This window comes from Dermacentor variabilis, chromosome 2 (genome assembly GCF_050947875.1).
Source record: "Dermacentor variabilis isolate Ectoservices chromosome 2, ASM5094787v1, whole genome shotgun sequence".
Classification (NCBI taxonomy): domain Eukaryota; kingdom Metazoa; phylum Arthropoda; class Arachnida; order Ixodida; family Ixodidae; genus Dermacentor; species Dermacentor variabilis.
Window position 1 is genome coordinate 12,039,294 of NC_134569.1, and position 18,953 is coordinate 12,058,246.

The following is an 18,953-nucleotide window of genomic DNA, read 5'->3' on the forward strand; positions in this document are numbered from 1 at the left end:
TCCGGCTACTGCAGTGGTGATGCGTGGTGTAAAGGAGGAACTTTTCGCCGGTATGGTACGAAGCCCACCGAACACTGTCGACGAGTTTCTTCGCGAGGCCACTAGCATCGAGAAGACACTCGAGATGCGAAACCGGCAATTTGACCGCCACACCAACTCTACAAACTATGCCGGAGTTCAGTCACTGGCCACCGACTACCTGCGCGAGACTATCCGAGTGGTCGTGCGGGAGGAGCTACAGAAGCTGTTCCCATCATCACAGCCTCAAGTGGCCTCGATTGCCGACGTCGTACGTGAGGAGCTCCAACAACAACCCGGTGTAGCCCCTGAATCGCCGCAGCCTCAGTCGCAAGCGATGACATACACCGCTGTAGCCCACCGTCACGTTCCCCCTCTGCGCCCACGGCAGGGCCCAGTGACCACACAGTTCCGTCGTCCACCACTACCCCCGCCACCAGCACGCCAAACTGTCGCCCCACGTAGCATTCCAAGGAAGACTGATGTTTGGCGCGCCCCCGACCACCGTCCACTTTGCTATCACTGTGGAGAAGCCGGGCACATCTACCGTCGATGCCCATACCGGCAGATGGGACTCCGAGGGTTCGCCGTAAATGCGCCGTGACCACAGATTGGCGAACGCCCTCGCGATATCGCCGACTACCTCGCCGCCACTCAGTGGAGCCCTCGACGACCGTTCCGTTCGCCGTCGTCCGGCCGCTACTTGTCGCCGCAGCGCCGACCATACACTGGCCCAGCCCGGGGCCGGTCAGCGAGCCCATATCCGGAAAACTAAAAGCAGCAACCGATGGAGGTGCGGTTGCTGTCCGTCGAACTGACGAAGATCCTCCGCCGCCGCCGAAGATGTCGAAGTAACTACCTCGACGGCATAACGACACGCCGCCGTCCCGACGAAGTCTGGAAGGAAAGAATGCGACGACGAAAGACGACCTGACGACGTCACATACCAGCCACAGGTAAACGCGGCGCAGTCGTGATCCGACGCCAAGACCGAACTGTAATGCAAGACAAAGAACCACCGACCTCGACGTGCTTCTCAACGGCCACGCAGTCACCGCCTTAGTCGACACAGGGGCTGATTACTACGTCATGAGTGGACACATCGCCGCCCAGTTGAAGAAAGTTAAGACTACGTGGGAAGGCCCTCAAATTCGGACTGCTGGAGGACACCTCATAACGCCGACTGGAATGTGCACGGCAAGAATTACCATTCACGACCGGACTTACCCTGTCACATTCGTTATCCTCCAACAGTGTTCACAAGACGTCATTTGATCTCGGCATGGACTTCCTCAACCAACGCGGCACAGTCATCGACCTGAAGTCGAAGTCAATAACGCTGTCAAAAGATCATGCAATACCGTCGGAGAGCCCTCGTAGTCACCACGCCTTGAGTGTGCTCGAAGATCAAGCGAGCATCCCGCCTCGCTCCAGCATTGTTATTTCGGTCGGCACCGAAACACCCGCTGACGTAGAAGGCGTCATCGAAGGTGACCAACGTCTACTGCTAGACCGTGAAATTTGCGTCGCAAGAGGGATCGCTCGACTGCATGGAGGAAACACGAAAGTGTTGCTGACAAACTTCAGCCAGGAGTTCAAGCGCATCAACAAGGGCACGACGATCGCATACATCGAGGAAATTCTGGAAAACAGCAATGCGTTTATCCTCTCGGATTCTGCCGCATCTACCCCGACGACCGTAGTTCCCGAGCCAGACTTCGACATAAATCCAAGTCTCCCCACAATTAAGCAACAACAGCTCAGCGCATCCCCACAGCGTCCAGAAGTACTGCGCGCCCTACATGACCATCCGACCGCCGGGCACCTCGGCTTCTCCCGGACGCTATCGAGGATACAAGAAAAGTATTACTGGCCGCGCCTAACAGCCGACGTCGCCCGTTATGTCAAGACATGCCGAGACTGTCAGCGACGCAAGACACCACCGACAAGGCCAGCGGGACTACTACAGCCGATCAAGCCTCCTTATACCGACCTTTTCAGCAGATCGGGATGGACTTGTTGGGACCATTTCCGACATCAACTTCCGGAAATAAGTGGATCGTCGTGGCGACGAACTATCTCACCCGCTTCGCTGAAACTAAAGCTCTACCAAAAGGCAGCGCAGCCGAAGTGGCGAAATTTTTCGTCGAGAACATCCTGCTGCGACATGGTGCTCCAGAAGTCCTCATCACCGACAGAGGAACAGCTTTTACAGCAGAGCTCATGCAAGCCATTCTGCAATACAGCCAGATAAGTCACAGGAGGACAACTGCCTGCCATCCGCAGACGAATGGTCTCACGGAGCACCTGAACAAGACACTCGCCGACATGCTTGCAATGTACGTCGACGTCGAGCACAAGACGTGGGATGCGGTCCTGCCGTACGTAACATTCGCTTACAACACAGCGGTGCAAGAAACAACACAGATCACGTCATTCAAGCTGGTTTGCAGGAACCCGACGACGACGCTCGACGCCATGCTGCCGCACGTCACTGACGAGGGAAATCTTGACGTCGCTACCTATCTCCAGCGCGCCGAAGAAGCCCGACAGCTCGCCCGCCTGTGGATCAAGAACCAGAAGGCCGACAGCCGACACTACAACCTCCGACGACGCTTCATCGAGTACCAGCCCGGCGACCGTGTTTGGGCATTGGTTTGGGTATGGACCCCGATACGCCGACGAGGACTCAGTGAGAAACTACTCCGACGCTATTTCGGACCCTATAAGGTCATCCGACGTATTGGCGCTCTGGACTATGAGGTTGTGCCAGACGGCATTTCGCATTCACAGCGGCGCCGCGCACGATCTGAAGTTGTCCACGCGGTGCGCCTTAAACCCTTTTACGGACGCTGACGAACTTCCTTATTTTTGTTGTTTTCTTTGCTACGAGTGCTTTTGTTTATTACTTTCGTTTGTTTGCAGCATCGGGTCGATGCTTTTTAAGAGGGGGGTAATGACACGTGTACTTCTTTATCTTTATCGGGCGACCACTTCTCACCGCCTAACAAATGTTTAGGCACAGCGCAGGACGCGCCTGCATGTAAAAGAAGTTTCTGGAATGTTATCGATGGTTCCGTCCACTGTCTTTTACCGCAAATTGTGTAATCGGATTGCATGTATGCGCGACGCGAATAATGTAGAACTTTGTGGAAGACGCGGGTCCTAGCGGTTACTCTGGAACATTCGACGACTGATCTATAAAAGCCGACGCGCTTGACCCGCTGATCAGATTTTCGCCGATCGCCGACCGTGTTCGCCGCTAGCGTTGTGCTATAGGTGTAGCCTGTTTTTGTGGGCACAGGTTCGCCCAATAATAGTTAGTTTTGTCTTTCACAGTATTGGTACTGTGTTCTTCAACGTCACCACCACGTGACACTATAAATACCACTGTGCCAATACTATTGCCTTTGAGATTGGGTGGCACAATGGAGGGTTGCACCACATGCTGTCTTGGTCACTTCAATACAAAAGTTAAGCGCCATGGCAGGTGGAGCATGGCGGGTGGACATCATATTGCAGTAGTGTGGTGGCACTGCTTCAAGAGTAATTTGAACATTCAAACCAACGGGAAGGCAGCAACGTCGTGCAGGAAGCAGCAAGCATTTGATTACCAATAATTCCACTCATACGAATGATATTCATGAATGTTTTGCTGGAAATTATTTGTCACAATGTGCCCTTTAATAAAAGACGCATTCCACACAGCCTATAAAAGTTCTTGTGGGGCCCAATTAAGAGTTAAGTGATATGGTTATGTAAAAAAGCAAAAGATAGAATACACATAGTATTATCACTCTTTAACAGCACAAATGCAACTCGGCAACATTATGAAGGAGGAAGCCTAGATTGTTAATGGGGCCCTGAACCACCCCTTGGGCTTGGTGAAATAACGTAGTCTGCGGGTAGCATACGCTGTTGTGAACATCTCTGCCAAGTTCTGCTGTCGTACGCGGTCCGTGGAGCTCGCAAGTGGAGCGCGAAGCCACCTTTCTCTTAAATGCTCTCGTTTCGAAAACCCCATGATCCTCGCTCTTTTCTGTGTGCTTTATTTTGTCATAAAGCACACTCCAATACGCGGCTGCTATTGGTCGCTGCGCTCGGCTACACCGCGGCCGCCACGAGGTGCCGCCACGAGTCCAGTGGCTAATTGCACTGCAGCTCTTTTAAAGACAGCCACGTTTTGCTTACGTTTAGCGTGGCATAGGCACCAAATCGGAAATTTTAACTGCGCGCCACGGTGACGCCTCCGCCGTAACCTTTGCAGTGCGAGGCATTGGAGGAGGAAGGGGAGCGCAGCTGAGGCCGTGTTTGATTGCCGATAACTCCGCTTCTGCTGAACGCATTGAAGCACTTTTTGCGGCAAAGTGGTTCTAAAATAGCCTATCTCCACTTCAAATGTCTTTCTCCACTTCGATAAAAAGTGGTTCAGGGCCCCTTTAAGTACTGCAACTTCGAGAGAAGACCTTCAAGATACACCCAACAATGCCGTTTATTTCTTGCAGCTACTATTTCACTCTCGATCAGATAAACGAGAAAGCAAGACATTACATAGCATATACATTACCTAACAGTGGCTCCACAATTGGGAATATTGGGTTACGTGTACAATGAGAATGATTAAGCGTTAAAACATGAGAATGAAAAATGAGAGTGATTAATTTACATGCAATAAGTGCTTAGTTACAAAGCATAAGCTATTATGGGTTCATTACAATAGTTATTTCAGTTGGTGGTGATGTCTGCCACCACCGGTGTCCATCACAGCTATCGCTGGAAATGAGAAAAAATATATCGAGTTCCCGCCGGGATCGAACCCGGGTCTGCAGCACGGGAGTCGCCTACTCTGTCACTGAGCCACACCAGTGCTTGCTAGCTTGCAGCTGAAACATGCCCTATATATGCTTCCTAGCACGCAAGGATGCACGCAATGTGCCATGCGCACCACATAACGTTGAAACGTGCGCCCTTTGCATTGCAGTTGCATAATATTACACCAGGTGGCATGCCATGTAGCACTTACATCCAGTTAGGTGACATATGAATGCCCACATACAGGATCTAGATGGTCATACCGACACCAATGGGAGTTAATGCTAGATCGTTGTGAGGAATGTAACCTCATTGTTGTAAATACAGGGAGTAAATGTGATGGCCAGATGACATGGGAAATCGGAAATAAGCAATCAACCATTGCTGTCTGATGACAGAATAGAATGGATAACTGGGCTAGTTGACTTACTTGCATCTTGAAACTGTAAAAGTGCACAAAGACAAGAATGAAGAGAGCAGACAGGACGAGGCGCTTACTTACAAATGAAAAATTTTATTGAAAGGAAACAAATGTGCATATAAAACAGAGTAGGACGGCTGTGCATGTGCGTCAAGGAACACGGGTTAAATCAATTCAAAGGCAACGTTAAAGGTTAAAGTCTAACCATAAAGAAACTTGAATTCCTTATCATGTTGCAAGACCGAGGGGTGGCTGATGCAGTTATCGCCTCTTTTCTTTATGTGGAAGGCCTCTGCCATTTCACAGGTTAGCTGGTTAGTGCTTTTGAAGATAATCTGAGTGTCTTCAAAAACAGGATAACAGCCGCAATCCCTACAGTGGGCGGCTAGATGTGTCGTTCCTGATGAATTATATGCCGCCAGCTGCTCTCTTAGCCTCACGTTGACACAATGCCCAGACTGGCTTACATAAACCTTACCGCACTTAAACGGGATCATATATACTATGCCCATTGCACAATGTAGAAATTTTTTGGTGTGTTTAATACTGCACTGCAATGGCTTCCTCCGAATACGCGAACAAATTGTCTGAAGTTTGTTTTTCATTGAAAAAAGAGCCTCAACCTTATACTTAGTGCCTGCACGTTTTAAATCGTGTGATATTTATGTAGGTACGGAGCGACGGCTATTTTATTTTCTCTATGACAATCTTCCTGGGTGATCTGACCGTCTTCTTTGGTTCTTCTTTCTTTCAAAGTGTTAGCGCACACTGATATAATGACAGACTGAGGATAGCCTGCATGTTGAAGCTTGTTGATCTGGTTGAGAAAGTTCGTTTTCATCATGTGATGACATGATTTTACAATTTTTACAATTTTACAATTTTTGAATGATCAGACCTGTAGTTAAAAGTAGGTTTAATAGACCTTGGTCGGTAGTACCAGCAAACATGAAGCGGTTAAAAGAGTAGTCTTAGATCAAGAAATTGTAATTGGTTATCCTGGGGCAATTCAAAAGAGAAATTTAATTTCATACAGTTTTCCTTGAAAACCTTTAACATGTTTATAACACCCTGGGTTGGATTGGTGGAATCAGCTAAGACCAGAAAATCGTCTAAATATCTGGACACCTTGGTTGCTAGTCCTGAAAGATGAGGCTGCAGCCTTCTATTGAGCTTGCTTTAAAAAATTTCACTTAACATTGGAGAAACTGGGATTCCTATGCAAATCCCTAAATGCTGAAAGTAAAGTCACAAATGTAATGACACAAATGTAGAATTTAGGTAAAAGCTCAGCAACTCGAGAAAGCTTGCAACCGAGATTTCACTTTTTAGACGTCATTATCGACCATGATACATTCTTTCACGCAAGCCATTAGATCATCATGAGGTATAGAGTAATACAGATCTTCGATGTCATCGAAGATTTGCAGAGGCTTGCGTGAAAGAATGTATCGCGGTCTATAATGATGAACTTTCTCTTAGTCTAAAAAGTGGAACGTTGGTTGCAAGCTTTCTTTAGTTGCTGAGCTTTTACTTGTACGTTTGTGTCTTGGGGGAAGGCAGAACTTTACCCTTAGAAAATGGGAAATAAACTGGGAGAAAGAAACTGTGGTTCAGATAGTGATTCAAGCAAATAAAGGTGAAAGTGAACATTGGTTGTCAGAAATAGGTGAGAAAAAGGCTGCACCTAGAAAATTTGGAACCACATTAACTTATTAAGAAAAAATTCGGGAACAATACAAGAACATATCCTAGACGAAGATAGAAACAAACTGGAAGGAGATGCGGGATTAAATTACATTAAAAAAATGACAGCCAAATAATTCCAAAGCAATGATGAGGTGGTGTTAGAGAAAAAGAAAAGCGTGAACGAGAACCAGGTGGAAAATGAGCTGGTGCTGAGAAATTTCAACTGGAAGAAAGCCGCAGAGAAAATTCCTAAGAGGTTCCTGTTAGGTTGATTAATGAACTAAGACCAGAAAGTAAGGAAGCTCTCTTGAAAGCAATAGAAAAAAGCTTACAAGATAGATGAATACCAGACAGCTAGCAATAAAATAGAATCAATATACAGTCGAACCCGACTATATCGAACACGTTTACATCGAATTATTGTGTATATAGAACAATTTCTGAACATGGTATAGTTACACTGAGTATATATAGAAAAAATTATGCTTCCATCGAACAAAAATAGCAGTGACTCCCGATATATCGAACAACAAGCGGCGCAAAAGTGCCCCCAGAAGTTGGCTCTCCCTTGCGGTGGCGGGTTTCCCGCTTCCACGGCTTCATCCTACCGCTCTCTCTACCGTGACCGTGCTGCGTCGGGCGAGCCATCGACACCCCCCTGCGAAAAATGAACCTGGCCCGCCAGCAGCGCTTTCTCAGACAGCCAATCAGAGACTCTTGTGCCCTCGTCATGCAAGATGGTGCAAGTGCGAGTTGTCTTGCTGCCTTTCTGGTTCATTATGTTTGCGCCTTGTGGGCCTTCTCCCACAGTGTCGTCATGATGAAGCGGCAGAATTTGCTTTTCGCCGTGAAGATTGAAATCATAAATCAAGTCGAACGCAGTGAGAAATCGGATGACCCCACAGTGTGCAAGATTCTGAGGAACACTCTCAGCACGATCTTGAAGAATAAGGGGGAGATTAGGGCTAAAGTAGACAAACTCACGACCCGGTACCTGTGGCGCCCGACGCGTACACATGGCCGTGTACAAGTGGTTCATCTGAAATTGCTTCAGATGTGCCGGCTTCCATGTGCCCGGTGATGAATGTAAATTTTGATGAGTGCGACGAAGCCGTTGCCGGTGTTGGCAAAGTTTGGAGCGAGCTGTCAGAATTTCCGATAGCTGCTGAAGACTCAATGGCCGGCGAGTTTGTGAGTGCAGATGATGGTGTGACGACCATGAGAGAGCCCAAAAACGAAGACTACATTGCCGACTCGTACCGAGCACAAGTGAAAGTGGGCACAAGGAAATCAACGACAATCCTTTACCCACATCCTCCAAGGTGATTGGCGCACTCGCACTAGTCCGGTGCTTCTGCGCGAAGTGGAAGGTTGCGGCCTCAGCTGCTCTGACTCTTTAAGACAATGTTGAGAAGTATGTGCGTTGCAGGCAGCGAAATTGCCCAAGAAGAAGAAAATACACGACAATTTCATGCGAAACTAAGCTAGTTTCATCAATAAAAAGATTTTATAAATGGTATGTGCTTTTATGACGTCCAATTCTTTAGCAGGCTTATATCGAATTATGGCCTACATCGAACTGATAGGCATTTTTTTGCAAGTTCAATATAGCCGGGTTTTACTGTATAAAGGTAAGGAGAAAAAAAAGACAGAATTCACCCATATAGACCGGTGACCATTACGTCAATAATATACAGGTTAGCAATGCAGGTGATTAAATTAATGCTGCAAGCATGGGCAGTGAATAATGGCACATTGGGAGAACTGCAGAATGGCTTCAGAATTGGTAGGCATCTGGAACATGGCAACAAAGAACGTCAAATGCAAAGTCGGAGAGGCTGAGACAATCTCATGGGTGGCGGCAATGGAAAAGAAACCTGCTAACTGCCTACGAGGAAAAAAACGAAATCTGGAAAGAAACATTTTATGATAACTCAAAGGGAAGCTATTTACTTTTTGAAGCGAGAGCATGCCTTGGAACACTGTGGTAAAGCTAGGGAAATGATGGAACATATTTGATTAGAATGTGAAGATATCTGCCCAGCAGTCGGTTTAGGCTCCTATCCTCTGGCCTCCTTGAAGCCCTTGGGTTCAGCAATAGCATGGGGAAGTTTGGAAGTTTGGTGGCAGAAAAGCAGGGAGATCACAACAAAAATAAAAAAGAAAAAAAAAGGCGCAAAAAAAGAAAGTTCCCAATAGTAGTTCAGAAAATTTGGTGCTGGGAATTCCGGTTCTTCTTCAAAACATTTGGAGGGCGCTTAAGCTTCGCCTTCAAGAGTGGAACACGATAGCATTCAAAGATCCTCAACTGCTTCTCATGGCCCCCGGCAACTGCAGTTTATGTAACTGTAACATTTACCAAGAAACGCTGGCAGTGAATGCTATGCACAAGGGCGAGCTTTCTGGTAGAAACGCGGCCTCTTGCATGGGCCGCGATGAGGCAGAAGTGAGCACCATCTGTAGGTATTGCAAGGAACCAGGTGCGCCGTTTTATGGCCTTTTAGATTTGTGCGCACAAATCTGGGAGGCCATGGCCGCTCTAGGAAAGGTAGAAATACTGAAAAAGGTGTATGTGTTTTTTTTTTTTAGTTTTTGCATGACAGAATTGTATTCTTGTATATTCAAATTACAATCCAACACTATCATGTCTCTAAGTTGTGCAAAAGTCGTACTTTAAGATTTTTTTATGTATTTTACCTTGAGATATTAAATTACGTCAGTAGCTTCCTTGCACCGCATGGAGGGCCTGTGTGGTTGGGTATGCATGGTTCAAAATTCTTTTAGCCGAAACGACGTCTGACACTGGAAGCTGGATGTGGGACGCCAGCGCTAGATTTCCTGCAACGTGGGGCTGTTAAAAAAAGTAGGTAGGACATTAGACAAAACAATAACAAGAGCTTGGGGATGCAACCCACCATCCCATTTCAAAGGGAATGCTCATTGCATCCATCCATCTATTCATCCAGCATAGGTAGCGGTACAAGGCAGATAGAAAACGTTTGAGGAAGAAAAAAAAAACATTAAGGAGATGTGTACAAAAATGCTAGTATGAAAAATATGTATAGCATACCTGATTAAATCAAGCAGGCTAGGTGAATATTTGTCAATACCCTGTTTCAAAGGGGATGCCAATAAATCATCACCATCATCATCATAAACAGCAGGAGCATGGAGGAAGAAAGAAAAGATAGGAGAGAGCATACCGTAATGTGACTGAAGCCCAACCTGTCGGCCCAGCACTTGATTGCACGTCAAAGCGTGCATTTGGTTTTAGTGTTCCCACTCTGTAGGCAGAACCATGGCAGAGCAGCTGAACAAGCATGCACCAAATAAAGACTACTGGCATAGCTAGTGGGAATCATACGTCTCGGCAAATCTCGGTTCTTGCTCCATGATCTCAATGGAACAGGTGACATGTTGGGCCACCACTGAGTAAATATATGGGGCTCACGGAGCGTTCCCTTGCCAAGACTGGCTGCGTGACATAATGTTCCCTCCTAACTTTTTCTTTCCTCCATGGTTCCCGTTCTGCAGGCAGAGACACAGCAGGGCAGACGAACAAATGTGCAAAACTACTGGCATAGCTACTGGGAACCAAACACCTTGGCAAATCTTGATTCTCGCCCTGCGATCTTGACACAAGACGTCACACGTTGGGCCAGTACTGTGGCTTCACAGTGTGTTTGCTTGCCAATGCTGCCTGCACTTTTTTGTGTCAGCATGCTCCGATTCTTGAGCTGTCCAATCTAATATGGTAGATTTGCTCTAATACAAACAAGAATTAATCGAATTCCTGTTTAATTCAATTTAGGAGTAGGCAAATATTCAGTTTTGAATATGAATAAAATAGTATTATGCCCTAACTATTCATATTCATACATGAAAATGAGCTATTTGATATTTTAAGGTATCATAACTGGCAACGTATTTTGCAACAACTGACTGTTAAAGTCTGGTTACTGTTCTCTGTCTGCTGAAAAAACTGTCTGAAATTGTTGGAAGTGAAACAACAAAAGTTTTCGAAGCCACACAGTGACAAAATGGGTAATTAAGAATTTTTTTTTTTCGGTTTTATGACAGAACCTTGCACGCGTCCACAACAACCTGTGATTTTTGCTCATAGTCTGTCATTTAGTGTATTTGGTACTCTAGTGACATAATAATCTTTCTCTACAAAGGGCCCTTATACACATGATAACAGCACACAAGTCCTTCAGCATAAGAATGGAATACTGGAAGTATACCCCCCCCCCCATTCTTATCAGAAATCTCGAAAAATAATGTACATTGATTGCAACATTTGCAGATGTAGTTAGCAAGAGTGGAAAAAAATTTAAATAAGTGAAGCGCTACCACAGAATTGAAGGTATACTTGTCACTTTATCTGTTTCCAGTGGGGAGGGAAGGGCACAGAATAACAATGCAGCACATGCCATAGTGGCTAGCAAGAGGAAATTAAGAATACAACACCTAATTCAGATCAATAACGATGAAAGAAAACCTCCTGCTCCAGACTAAACAGACCCAAAACATTTTTGTCTCCCTCGAACCAGCCCAGAAAAGTCAAGTTGCAGTTACACCCGAAAACAGTACACTTTTGGCAAGATTGTCATCAGTAGACATAAATGAGCAGGTATCAAGGAATTACTTAAAAATCCCAAGAAGGGAATGAACACATGAATCGGAAATATACCTTGCAACAAGAACACAGCATTGTTAGTCAAAACAAAATATAACTCCGAGATTACTTAAGAATGAAGGCACAGGGTCGCGACAATCCAATGCTGGATTGATGTAACAATTCCATTCCATTGTTAATTGCAAATACAACTGACAGACACAAGGTTAAAACACAGAGCGCTCTCTGTGTTGACTTTTTTTCTGTCCATTGTTTTCATATTCCGCTGCAGTTAATAATGAATCAACACCACTTGCCCGACTCAGCTCTTATGCCTTGTCCTTGTTTGTGCGTGCTTGACTGTGATCTGCTCTTACGCCAACAATTCTATTTCAACTCTACTCCTTTGCATGCTTTTTCATCAGCCCAAGCTGCACCTTGCCCGCAATATCACTGCAAATGGCTGCCATCCAGAGCAACAAATGTCAAGAATGTGAAGATATTGTCGACGTGGCATGAAATCGTATCATTCATCGCTGACTACCAAATTCATCAAAATGAACTGTTTTATCATTATAAGTTTGTTTTTTCGATTGCCCGGTCATTCAAAAACTTTTGTGGCCCCCTTTCCTTTTAGAAAAATCGATCGGCGACTGTACTTTTTTGCATAAAAGGTTGAATTTCAATACGAAGAAATTTCAATGTAATGAAGCAATTGCCGATTTTACTGACTTCGTTATATCAATGTTTAACTGTATTCAGTTCAGTGAAATGTGAGTGAGCTAAATGAGTGCGAAAGAAGAAAAAGTAGCACATGTGACAAGAGGAAAATGAAAAGGTGGTACTATATCAACTAGGTCACCAAAGTAAAGTAAGCAACCTAAAAGTGATCATCTATTACTATCGAGCACAAAGCTGTACGGCACAAAAGTAAGGCTGATTGTGCATTCTGTGTGACTGAAGGATGAAAGAAATATGACAGAAAACAGACCAGATCACATGTTCAGAATAAGGAATGTATGTAGCACAAATTTCAAGCAGTTGGGTGAACCAGAAGTAAGGTCTAGACTAAACTAGAGATATGACAGTCTCTGGTCATTAACGTACCTGTTTGTCTCCTGCTGACCTTTATGACTTTCCAGTGATGCCTCACATTGTGACAAGTTTGAGCAAAAAGTGATGAAATGACCATTAAGCTGACAGTTTTATGATTCCTGATGCAATACAAACAGCCATAGTTGCAAGTTGTAAGTTTTATAGTAAATACCACACATTTTTTACGACAGGCTTTAAACCTGGTGTGGCTATTTAAGCCAGAATATATAAACATCAAGGCTATTTTTTAGCAAGATTGCAAAAGAAACAAAAGCCCAAGGAAGCTAAGCATGTGCTTGTGATTTTTGGTGTAATATTGTGTAAGCATAAGTACAAAGTTCAGAGTACATCGAGAGGTATGTTAATACTGATCCAGCAGAATTAGGCATTACATAAATGCGGACACACAATGCCCACATATGCTGTGCAGTTGCAACTGTTTGAGTATGTTGCTTGAGCTTGTAATATTATGCAAGCTAGTTAGAGAAAACGAGTACTTACGTTGGATAGTTAGTCACTTTTATATTGCAGAAATCTTCACAAATATATGCAAAACAACTAGGCCAACATGAGAGCTCAATAAAATGTTTCAAGCCCATCTCTAACCATATTTTACCCTGTAGCTCAGGTTAAAATCTCAATGACATTTCTCATGAATAAATACTTTAGCTATAAAATATTGGCCATAATAAAATGCCTCAGTGCATGAAACACACATATGATTAGAGAAGCGTGCAGTAATCGGTACCTTTTTTTGAACAAGAGAAGGCATCCAGGCTTCAGTGTCATCTACTTTCAAACAACGTGCTGCAACTCTTATGTCACGGGGTGTTGTGTGTTGTTCGTAGAATATGGAAGAGCTCATAATAAATAATGTTCTGGAATTATTTGTGGTGTATCATGCCATCTGATAACAAATCCATCCTGGAAAAGATCACCTTGTTTTTACTGCTTACTAATGGCTATATTACTCACAAACATCAAAGACAAGAGTGAAAGCTTAGCAGTAAGAGGAAGACAGCACCAGGAACAAGCACAAGTGACATAGTTCTATCAGTGTTACAAAAGTTAAGAGAGAAAATACACACTTCTGCAATGCTACAGTGACATCATGCACCATAAGCACATGCAAGCTTCAGTTGTTAGTAAAGGGAAAATCAGACATCCACCTGTTCATAGCAATTGCTACAAAGGAAACCCATACATGTTCCTCGAAAGAAAAGCCTCACAGTTGAAGAAAAATTCGTCCTGGTCTGGGACTCGAACCCGGGACCACCGCCTTTCCGAGGCAGCCGCTCTACCATCTGAGCTAACCAGGCGGCTAGCAGATGGTAGGGCGAAGCCGAATTTGTCAACAACACGAAGCAAAGGCAAGAGTTTGATGTAATAGTTCTGCAGAAACCCGCAAGGTGGAGAGAAGTAATTAGTAAAGGAAAAATCAGACATCCACCTGTTCGTAGCAATTGCTACAAAGGAAACCCATACGGGTTCCTCGAAAGAAAAGCCTCACAGTTGAAGAAAACTTCGTCTTGGTCCGGGACTCGAACCCGGGACCACCGCCTTTCCGAGGCAGCCACTCTACCATCTGAGCTAACCAGGTGGCTAGCAGATGGTTAGCCATCCACCTGTTCGTTGCAGATTGCTACGAACAGGTAGATGTCTGATTTTCCCTTTACTAATTACTTCTCTCCACCTTGCGGGTTTCCACAGAACTATTACGTCAAACTCTTGCCTTTGCTTCGTGTTGTCGACAAATTCGGCTTCGCCCTACCATCTGCTAGCCGCCTTGTTAGCTCAGATGGTAGAGCGGCTGCCCCGGAAAGGCGGTGGTCCCGGGTTCGAGTCTCGGACCCGGACGAATTTTTCTTCAACTGTGAGGCTTTTCTTTCGAGGAACCTGTATGGGTTTCCTTTGTAGCAATTGCTACGGACAGGTGGATGTCTGATTTTCCCTTTACTGATTACTTCTCTCCACCTTGCGGGTTTCCACAGAACTATTACGTCAAGCTTCAGTTGTGCATCCTGAAGAATTCACAGTCTTGCTCAATGCCATCCTGTATCATGACAGACTGTAGAAAGATTGAAAGACTTGCAATAACAATGGCAACACTTTGCTTTCTTACTTTTCCTGCAACACTGCATGCAGTGTAAAGAAACAGTAAAACTCTTGCTGAAGTCTGACATGGCAGTCTTGAAAGCACAGCAAGAAGTGTTTGGATAAATTTTTGAGCTGCTGGCCATGGGCCTAACAGTGAACTTCTGAACCAACTGCGCATTTCATAAAAGGTAAAAGGTAAACTGCGAGTCATCAGACAATGCTGAGGCACCTGTCTTGTCTTGCTTAGAAGGCTTGCACTGCTGGTTTATGTGCTCATAGAGCATGAACAACTTTCTCCTTTATCAAGGAAGGTTGCTTCATTATCTCATGACCGCCGCTTCATGAGCACATATACATGAGAATATACAGACTTTTAACCTCTTATAGAGCACAAAGTGTTCACTTTAATGACTTGTAAAATGTATGTGCAGAAAATAAGCAAATGGCAGACAACAGTTTTCAACTGCAATGTTCATTGAACAGTTCTTTCAAAGAGCACTCACTGTGGTACCGTTGGAAAACAAGACTGTAGACTGAATGCATGTTAGGACTAAGAGAGAGTAATGCACTCATACCAGTATAGCCCCCACATGTTCTGGCATTTTACTGATCTTTTTTTGCAACTGTGTGAAAGCAACTGCTCCTTGAGGAAAGACTACTGTTAAACTTCAAAGATGACCAATTGATGCCTGCGTCCATTACCCATACTTTGAGCCGCCCTCAGTTATTCCAGACTTTTGCAACCTGCAATCTCAGCGCTTTTATGCATTTGATGTAGAAGCACTTCCCATAAGAACTCCTGTATCATCAAAATGCTATCATACTATAATTCCAACACAGTAAGGCAACGCTGATAGGATGGCATATGTCGGAGGTCAGGGTTAATTAGGCATTCATTTCATCAGTAGCCGTCTTTCTAGTGTGTGTAGTCTTCAAGTTTGCAAAAGAAAGACAAGACAAAAGGTGGGCATGCAACAGCACTTAGTACCAGGAGCCTGCTTCGTTGTCAGTCAGTATAAGTGAACTGATTCATGAAAATGTCACAGGGGAGAGGCTGCACCACATTATTTCGCTGGCAGCACTGCAGTAAAAGTACTGCAAGGACAGTTTGGCTTTACACTGAAGGAAAAGCTGATGTTTGTGGCCTTATCACAGTCAACAAATGGCTGAGCTGATGCCATTAGCAATAGCGAACTGTGCAGATATCCTGGTGCACGGCTAGGCCAGGTTTCTTGTGATTTTGGTTGGCTGAATATGACATACAAAAGCACACCAAAGCACTTACATCAAAGCATGCAAACTGAAAAAAATCAAAAGAGGGCCTGAAGCAATGTTGCAAAACGCACTGCAGTAGTTGTTGAAACCATTGCCTAACTGAAAATTTACAATTACAGTGAGCAACAGCCAGTAATGGCCAATACAACTTCAAGTTGTAGACCGCTGCTAAAAAGCTAATGCTTCCAAACAAAGGCAATTTTCCTGCAACCAATAACTTCTGTTACGCCCTTCATCTGGTCGTGTTTACACTAATAATGGTGAAATGTGTGTCATGTGCTATGGTATCACACTAGCATGTACTACAGATGTGAATCATAATCCTTGTGTTTAGTGCTAATTCAGGACCCTTTTGAGTTCTTAAAGCTCCGCTCAGATATTTGCTAAATGGCACTTTACGGATTTCACTCATATTTAAGTGATGCTGGCACAATCACGGATGAGAGCAACAACCTCAAGTTACACCAAAGTGCTCCACGATGTTTCTTGCCAGCAAATGAAGGCAGGTAAGCTACATCTATCAGAAATGAATGTCATTGGTGATAGCATGGCACTGGCACTGCACATAGCTGACAGATTTGGTATGCTTGTTGTACACTGGCACAATGATAGAACTATCTCACTATCATCTGTATTGGACTGCCAAATGTGATGCATCATGTGTTGGTTCAAAACTTGTAAACTTATGTTGCTGCAACCTGATGACTAGTGCCTGCAAGTATTATGCAGCTGTTCTGACTGTGTAAAATCGAGTACTAAGTGCCACCAAAAGGTCACAGTACAATGAGCCTTTAGAGTTTAACTGTTGCATGTTAATGTAATTAAGTCAACATTCATCACTTCCCTGACTTTTATGGTGATCTACCACAAACTCATGCTGCAACATCCTGCCCACTTTGCCTTGCAATGATCTGCTGCAGCCTTCTGTGCACTCACATTACACAACCTTAGGAGAAAGTACACTTGAGCAAGAAGTGCCAGTATCCAGCTCATATGTTCTAGCATACATGAGCGATGGTATCACATTTCTGTTGCACCTCAAGCCAGATATGTAGTATCAAGTTGTTCTTTCATTATGATACTCGTATACCACTTTCTGAAATCTTCACACAAACTACTGAATCACCCTGAATGTGCAATGACACTTTCCACATAGCGAGTGAGTGGGGCTGAATGTAACCAGTGGCTTTGGTTACACAACTGCTGTGCATACTTGTCGGCATCACTGCTGCTAAACAGTCGTTTTCTTTTGCAGGCAAACGTCTGCCCAAAAAATCACTTCGCTCAAGGAGCAGCTTGCTCCCATTCAATCCACCATCTTAAGAGAAAAGGTACTGCCTAACACCAGTAATGCATTGTGGTATTAGCCACAGTGGAAATTTGTCAAGCTGTTACTGCTGGGACGTAGGCATAGTACGTCGCCTTTGTCTTGGTTTAGTGACAGGCATCCGCAGAAGACGTCCTACCCAACTTGGCAGTGAACCTGGCTGGCTGGCTGGATCTAGCTCGCTAGTGCTCAGGGGGTCCCACAAGCAGCGATGTTCGGGGCTGAGTAAATCTTCAGAGGTGCAGGTGCCCCTGGTAGCCGTGGTAAGCTTGGCATCCTGCCAAAGTAAGCAAGCAACAAATGTTGCATCAACATAGAATGCAATTAACTAATGGCATATTTAAGTGGTTGCTTTCAAGCGCTCTTGTAGGGCTGTTTATATTCAGCTGGTCGAAACAGAGCACCAAAAACACATTCACTGGGTTCGTTCAGAATGTTGCACTCCAGTTCAGAGCATTTGGAGGCGCTCTCACTTTTGAGCTATAGTGCGCGACCAAAATCCAACAGATCACATGGTTCAATTGCTCCAGGAGCAGCAGAACGTTTGGCTCGGGCATGGATTCTCTGGCTCCAATGTTGAGAGGCCTCCATATCAACACAAACCATACTGTAGTCAAGCAGGAAACAGTCAAAGACACCAGAGAAGCAGGTGTAACTTCCTGGGCCATTTTAATATTTATTCTATGTAACATACTGTACGTCGTATAAGCAGGAGTGTCAGGAATGCATGGCTCTACTGGCTAAATTGCTTGCTCATTTTTGCTCAAACCTTACACAGAGGTGGCAACTGTGTTTAATTCAGTTGAATAATATGTTTGCATGCGTAATGTGCTGTTTTATTCAGAAAAAAAGATATGTGCTAGTTCTGGCCATGCTAGACAAAAAAAAAGAAGTCAATTTTACTCTACTCTAACAGAATAGGAATGCCACCTGCCATTGTTAGAGTGAACCATGGCCTGTGCCTTGTTTCAATGTTACAGTGAGAGATGGCACCACTGTTCCACTTCTGCAAACTCCACAACCTTTGCCAAATGTTGCCACACATGATTCATGGTTCCGATTTAGTCTGTGTGAAACAGCTAAGTAATGCCAGCTACACAGAAAACTTCAGCATGAACAAACCAGAGGTTTAGCTGAAAGACCCATGTACCTATTTACACAACATCTTGTTTACACAACATAGGTACTCCTATTTAGGCATCATACTGTATGTGCTCATGTACTTTTTTTCAGCAGTTCTGTGCCATGTAGCAAAAGATGTTGCCAGGGGAGGAGACATGTTGTTTTGTCTGGAGGTCGTAGAAACATCTACATGCTTCTTGCATGGACACCAGAATTTAATGGTTCATTGCGTTCATCTTGATCAGAGACGTCTGTAGTTTGATTTTGAAACCAACAGCACTGCATACAATGTCGTGAGGAGAGCTAGTTTGCTGACACAGTGTAGGGAGAACACATGAGCAAGGACATACAAAATACATATTTAGCTACTGCATCTCTTGGCTATGTTGTATTTTGTATCTTGCAGAGGGTGACACTGTAGCTAAATTGGTAGAGCTTGATATGCATCATGTGAAAGTTGTGGGTTCAGTTCCCACTGG

The 18,953-nt window shown here is 44.6% G+C and overlaps 2 protein-coding genes across 3 annotated transcripts in view; one reads left to right on the plus strand and one right to left on the minus strand.

The window, feature by feature from the left end:
• The window catches only part of LOC142571350 (uncharacterized), a 44,368-nt gene extending 32,129 nt beyond the window's left edge, over positions 1-12,239 (plus strand). Inside the window, exon 18 of the mRNA XM_075679625.1 lies at positions 11,984-12,239. Within this exon, the coding sequence (XP_075535740.1) occupies positions 11,984-12,195 (212 nt within the window). The 3' untranslated portion in view covers positions 12,196-12,239. The remainder of the gene's footprint in view (positions 1-11,983) is intronic.
• Positions 12,240-14,566: 2,327 nt separating this feature from the next.
• The window catches only part of wwk (anoctamin 8 white walker), a 78,126-nt gene continuing 73,739 nt past the window's right edge, over positions 14,567-18,953 (minus strand). For both annotated transcript variants that reach the window (XM_075679631.1, XM_075679630.1), the window contains one exon: positions 14,567-17,629. In XM_075679631.1, coding sequence (XP_075535746.1) covers positions 17,417-17,629 — 213 coding nt within the window. In that variant the 3' untranslated portion in view covers positions 14,567-17,416. The remainder of the gene's footprint in view (positions 17,630-18,953) is intronic.